Below are 6,640 nucleotides of genomic sequence, written 5' to 3'. Positions count from 1 at the left end.
CAAACCCGAAGGCTTTGGTCCTGTATTAGCTAATACAAGAACAATAAGGGAAATTTTTTTCTCTGCTTTTTTCATATGGGCTTGGCCTTGGGAATGTTCACATGGCACTGAGGAGGGCAGGAACTGTAACAGCACCGTCACAGCCATCCTCATAGGGAGCTGTGACTGCTGTCCCACTGCACTGAGACCATTTCCCCCAGACACCCAGCACCACACAGGGGAAAACAAACGGGGTTTTCAGAGCCAGCCTTGCAGTGCGGTGCCCTCTGGGACAATTTCTTAAAAAAAGCAATGATTTTTTTTTTTTCAAATACAATCTTAGTTCCACACCAGCCACCTGCCACCGGGAATGAATGTTCAACTCACGATGGTTCGATGAAATGGGGATCGAAGCTGTTTATTGACCTCCTAATGACACGTAATTATCCAGCAATAAATGAGCGATACGCTCAGAATCAATACCTGCACTGCAGCCGATGGCTGTGGCAGGATTTGCTCCTGAAATACTAAAGTACACCACAACCCATCCCACTGTGCCCACTGATAGCATCCCAAACTGTTACATCTCCACGGCTCTGGAGTACCTACAGGGATGGTGACCCCTCCACCTCCCTGGGCAACTTGTGCCAGTGCATCGCTGCTCTTTTGGAGAAGAAATTTCCCATAATATCCAATCTGCACCCCTTCTGGCACTCCCAGCAGTACCAGAGTCCATCACTAGGCAACATGGTTCTTTATTTTAGCTCAGAGAGTCAAAACATTGAAAAGCCAAGGGGAGAGCAAGAAAACCCCAGGAGAGCAGCCCTCTCCCACCCACCAAGTGCAACCATCCCTCCCCGTGCATCAGGACTCCGCCACAGGCACGTCCAGCACCAGCCCATCCTGCAGGTTAGAGAGAAAAAGCAACAGGCAGAGCTCCATCACTGCACTGCAGTGGGTGTGAAGGATGAGGGCTCAGCCACCAAGGGTGCCTGGATCCCCATGCTGCACCTACCTGCATCCTCCTGAGCTCCACACGCCGGTATGGGGTGCCCAGCAGTGGGGGCAGTGGGACCCCTCCTCGCAGTGCTCCTGCAAGTGGTTGGGGGGATATGAGGGGCAGAATGTGGGGACCAGACCCAGGGGACAGCAGGCAGTGCTGGCGTGCTGGGTTGGATACAGCAGCACAAATGAGATCCCATCCCCTTGTCACACTTCCCGTAGAAGTTCAGCAGATGAATGGATACTCTATGGCAGGCTGCTTTAATGACAGCTTGCCATGGGATAACTGCCCCACCAGCAGCTCTTCCAGGCTAATCACTCCCTACCCCCAAGGGCAAGGCCAGCCAGCCAATGCCATTTCCAAAAGCAGATAACAACAATCTATTGGCAAAGATTAGGACCATTTTCCCTGTGCAGAACGCTAGCCTTTTGCTGTAGCCATAGCATGCTTACTGTTGATGGATGGCACGTAAGCCACATGAATAATGTCTGCCAGGACTCCTCTCAGCGGCAGCACCTGGAACACAGCGTGGTGATGGACGTGGCCCATCTTTCCGAACGCCGGCAGCCGCACCTGTCAGGCTCCCCTCCATTAATTTCCCCGGTGCGGCCTCAAATCACAGGAAAATTGCACGACCCCCCCCCCCCCCCCGCTACCCAGAGATGAATGGGAACATTTGAGAATTTCTAAATTTCAGTGCAAGCTGTCAGAAAGTCTCTCCTTCCCCACACCTGCAGCACTGTGAGCACCCGGTGCCTCATCACCACCCAGCCCCATGCACAAAGACAGACCCTGCTCACCATCTCCCCCTGTGTGGCTCTGCTGCTGCGATGGGGTTGGAGCAGGATTTGGGCACTCGAGCAGCCAGCATACGTGGTGTGGGGAGTGGGCAGCCCAGCTTTATGGCCCAGACCTCCCAGGAATGCACAGAGTGCATTGCGAGCAGGGAGAAGGGTCTGAGCATTTGTGGGCAAATGGTTTTGAGAGTTCTTTTATTGTTTACAACATCTTCCTTTGAAACGTTCATCTTCAGCATTCAATTTGACTTTCTTTAGAGTTCCAATACATTTGTTATTAATAATGAAAGAAACGGGGTCGGATGCTGGGGAGGGAATCCTGCTCGAGCCCAGCAGCACTCAGACCCACAGAGTAGAGCTGTGCCCACACCCTGCAGGACTCACATTGAACGCACCGATGGAGGAGTTCACCACAGCCACGTGGGACAGGCTGTGGGGACAGGAGCATGGGGTCACTGCCCTGCCCTGCAGCACCCCTCCAACCTCAGCTCACACTCCTCCAAGACCCCCATAGCTGCCAGTACCAACCACTAAAAACCCATGAGGAGAGATGGAAGTGCACCAGCTAGGTGCGAGACATATTGCTGCCCAGCACCCCACTGCCTCTTTGCTGGTGGTGGCACTGGGCAGGCAGACCTGTGCTGTTACCTATGCAGCGTCAGGGAGAACTGCAGCCTCTCTTCTGTGACAGCAAACCGCACACCCAGCTCAGAGTGCTGCAGGGAGAAAAGGGGAGCGGATCCCCTATGGGATATGTGTGCATGTAAGCAGATCCCCAGAAGCAGCTCCAGCCCCTCACTCACAACTCTTGTTGCCCCTCTGCAGTAGTGACCAAATCCCACCAACATTGCCAAAGGCTTCAGCTCACCACATCCAGGATAAAGAGGGATCCAGGAGCAGAGCCAGGACTGGAAGCCCAGAACTTGGCAGTGCTGAAGAGGTGCACGGTGCTTTTCTCTGGGGTTATTGTCACCAGCGGTGGTTGTGTCTCTTGCATTTCAATCACCACTGGCCGTGATGGAGGCAGAGTGCTGGAGATCTGGGGAAAACAAAGCAAAAGGTGACATATTCCCATTCCTTCCCAGTTCTCTTCCCTGGGGATTGTACTGGTGACTGCTGAGCACCAGGACTATTCACCAAAGTCCATGGTGACCAGGCAGTGTTATTCATACCACTTTTGTTAATAAAACACAAGAAGCACCAAACTGACTTGCACCATCAATAGCCTGAGATGGCCAGAGAGCAGCGGGACTGCGTGAAGTCCACCCACCTCAGGAATGAGGGCTCCCAGCATCGTGGTCACCAGCGGGACAAGCCCCAGAACCTGTTGAGGAAGTGTCAGAGGGATGTAAGACATGCAGCTGGGGGGATCAACGTGGGGAGGGATTGCAGAAGGCAGCAGCCTCATGGTGTTACCACACCATGCCATTGGTAATGTTCAGGCCGAAGAATGCCTGCATGATGGAGAGCTCGGCACTCAGGAAGCTCGCAGCCAGGATGAGCTGAGTGGCTGCTTCCCTCTTCGGTGGGAGGGAAGTGAGAGGTGGCAGCTCTGAGCGCAGGGCAACCTCCTCTCCCTCCTTGCTGTGGAAAGTGGCCTGAAAGGACCCATGGACAGAGCCATGTCAGCAAAGGTCCACTGCCAGGGTCTGTATTTGGGCTGTGCACAGTGGACCAAGTGCATCTGACCTTCAGCTCCAGCTGGATGAAAGCTTCTCTCACCATGGGGGGGTTCAGCAGGGCATATTGGAGCATCCCAGCATTCCCAAGAGGGATTGCATCTGCAGGAAGGTGGGGGGGGGGCTCAGCAGAACCATGCTGGCAGCACTACAGCAGCTCCATGCTGTTCCCTCCCTGCCAGTGCTGGCGATGCCAGGTGGTGCCATGTGCTCCCAGGCCTGAACAGGGACACACATGTAGCCCCATTGGGGAGTGACCCGAGTCCAACCCAGGTGTGGGGTTGGGATGGACACAAGGGCTTAATGGGTGGGGGGGTGTGGATGGAGAGGTGGACAGGTGGGTGAACATGTGGATAGGTGCCAACTTATGCATCATGTTGGCAAACTTTGCATTCACCAGGTCGAGCACCATGGCCATGGCTGGACACAGCTGGAGGGTGAAAAGAAAGCTGTGAGAGGCATTGGCAGCTCAGAGGGGGAGGAACACAGCTCTGTGGCAGTCAGGCTTGCACAGCTCCTGCCTCACGGCACTGGTATCCTCTGCTCCTAATTACCCAGACAGGCTCACCTTGGCTGAGTTATGCTCAAATCCAGCATCCCCTCACACACCCACCAGCTGATCCACTCACTTCCACCGGAGCAGTGAGCAGCAACAGCAGCAGAGCAGGAACAGGAGTAAGAGCACACCAAGGAGATGCTGTGCAGCACCGGGCAGCACTCACCAGGCCATGCAGCACTTTCTGGAGGGTGCTATCCAGGAACTTGCTCATGATCAAGGGCAGCATGCTGGGCAGAGAACACACCATCAGCCAGCAGAGCCGTGAGGCAGTGTGTGCTGACTGCAGACTGAAACGCCAGGAAGTCAGGTGCTAAGGACACCCAGCTGGCATGATGTGCAGTGGAAGATATTTCCCTATATAGAAAGCTTTTCTCAGGAATGCCATCTAAACAAGCTAAAAGAGGCCTGAAAGCAGCACAGCACTTCTACAAGGACTTTGGCCAAAAATGGGTGCTGCATGGAGTGACACAGACGGGACCAGCCTGGATTCAACCATAACACATCTGGGGCTTCATAGTGGAAAAAAACAGGGCCTTCAGTAAACGAATATTCATAGTGAAAAGAGCTTGAGCTTTGCAGAACCCTTTCCTGGGCACTGACCCCCCTCACCGGTGGGGCAGGTTGGCCCAGCTGTGGATCAGTGCCACGTGGCAGCGCCTGGTGCTGAGCCGGGGGCAGCCCTGCATGTCCTGCACCATCCGACTGCTGGTGCTCAGGTTGGCAGCCATCGGGATCTCCATTTTTCCTCCTATAAAGCTGCACAGGACAGAGCATCATCAGCACAGAAAAGCCACTTCCCTGGCAGCCAGCAGCCCCCTTGTGTTGCCATTCCCCCACCTTTTCCCCATGAGGGTCATCCGGACCGGCACAGCCATAGAGACCCCCACACCAGGTGAGAGCCACAGTGCTACCTCCATGGCACAGAGCTCCATCACCTTCAGCCTGGGGTAAAAGAGAAGAAAAGCACAGGGAGAGGGGTACTGCTGGGCAAGCAACCCTCCCACCCCCCCTAGCTGGAAATAGGAGCCAACAAGCTTTGTTGCCTTTAAGTTATAGTTTCCCCTTTGCAGACACAGCCATGCGGAAAAATCACCACCTTTAATATCACGCTTGTTAGCGGGCAGTGATTTGTTTCTGCCTCTGGGCTGACACTTCCAAACCTTCTGCTTTTATTTTGTGATTTCCAGATTCAGGCTCCCGGTGAAAGGCTGCTCAGCATCACTCACACGAAGATGCCTTTGATGGGTTTCGTGGTTGCCTTTTTTTCTGTCGCTCCCTCTACCAGCTTCTGGAGAACATCACTCTCATTCAGCACGGTGGAGACCGCTGAAATATTCACACAAGAGGCTCAGAACTGATGGCCCAATTTGGGGGGGAGACAGTGCTGGAGCAGAGAGAACTCATCACCTCCATAGAACAGGGTTGGTAACACATCCTTGCTGCAACAAGCACCCATCCCTGCATCCCTGCCCCAGCTTACCACGGTTGATGGTTCCAATGTCCATTCTAAGGATGGCCTCAGGGTCCCCAGAACATTGTGATGCTGACAGGTAGCCCCCAAGGAGCAAAACGTACCACAGCATGGTCATGGATGGCACAGCGTGCATCCAGCTCTGGAGGCTGAAGGAACACAAAGAGACAATCATCTGGAGGCAGATCCGCCAGCCCTTATATACAGAGCCCTGGCTGAGAAAGAGGAGAAAACAACAGATTAAGGAGCTGGGTAATTGCTGTGATGGAAAACTAATCCCTCGGTGATTCTGCCATCTTCCAACACAAATAATTTCACCAGTAACCTGAAGGTCAGGGTAAGCACCGGAGCTGCAGGTGAAGGGTGGAGCTCCTGAGTATTGCTCAACACTCAGGAAGGGCCCACAGAGCTTCACATGTGGCATCTGAAAGAGAAAAACTGATCTCCTTGTCCGAGAAGGGTGATGGTGAATTGTGCCTCTGGGGACACAGCAGGGATGTGTCTGTCCCTTGGGATGAGCCACCCGCTCCCCACATTGGCAGAGCTCCTGCAGGTGCCAGGGAAGGACCTGGGGGCAGTGAGGGGAACCCCAGGCAGGCTGTGGCTGTTCCTGTGCCACCCAGAGCCCGCCCTGCCGGGATCCTGCAGCACCACGGAATTTATTTCTTCTCTTCATCTCCATATAAAACATGTCATGGGGCTTAATCTGTCGTTACCTCCCGCCGTGATATACTCAGTGGCTCTTACCGCAGTCAGGGAGATTTACATCTCATCTAACAGGATTTATAGATGGCTTCCATCGAGGAGCCCATCACACCAGGGAGACACCTTCGTGCTCAGTCACTGCTAGAAGCTGACATCTCATTAATAAGCCTCCACGGGGATTGCCATGTCCAGAGCAGCTCTTGAGGAGCAGAACACCCACATGTAAGCACCACAGCACCCTACTGTCCCATCAGTTCAGCCCCACACCCTTGTGCCCTTCTAGATGATGGTAGCACCATAAATACATCCCTGGTGCTGCTGGGATTACCGATGCTGCAATAAGGCTGAGCAGCACCTCTGGCAGTGGCTCTGCTTCCAAGTTGGGAGCTGGGACCTTTCTCTGTGCTCTCAGTAGCCCCACAATGGAGGCAAGCTGCCCGAGCACCT

General features: G+C 54.1%; 1 protein-coding gene across 1 annotated transcript; it reads right to left on the bottom strand.

Moving 5' to 3' along the window:
- Nucleotides 1-843: 843 nt before the first annotated feature.
- BPIFB6 (BPI fold containing family B member 6) lies at nt 844-5,600 on the bottom strand (the record flags this gene model as incomplete). The annotated part of the gene is made up of 15 exons (XM_079543254.1): nt 844-882; nt 995-1,071; nt 1,435-1,498; nt 2,164-2,209; nt 2,428-2,495; nt 2,648-2,818; nt 3,050-3,103; nt 3,201-3,377; nt 3,469-3,560; nt 3,828-3,888; nt 4,181-4,244; nt 4,627-4,773; nt 4,855-4,959; nt 5,244-5,343; nt 5,498-5,600. 15 exons carry the CDS (start codon nt 5,598-5,600, stop codon nt 844-846), a joined length of 1,368 nt encoding a protein of 455 aa, XP_079399380.1.
- Between the last annotated feature and the right edge of the window lie 1,040 nt (nt 5,601-6,640).

Source organism: Tetrao urogallus (genome assembly GCF_951394365.1).
Source record: "Tetrao urogallus genome assembly, chromosome: 16".
NCBI lineage: Eukaryota > Metazoa > Chordata > Aves > Galliformes > Phasianidae > Tetrao > Tetrao urogallus.
This window is presented reverse-complemented; position numbering and strand designations above follow the sequence as displayed.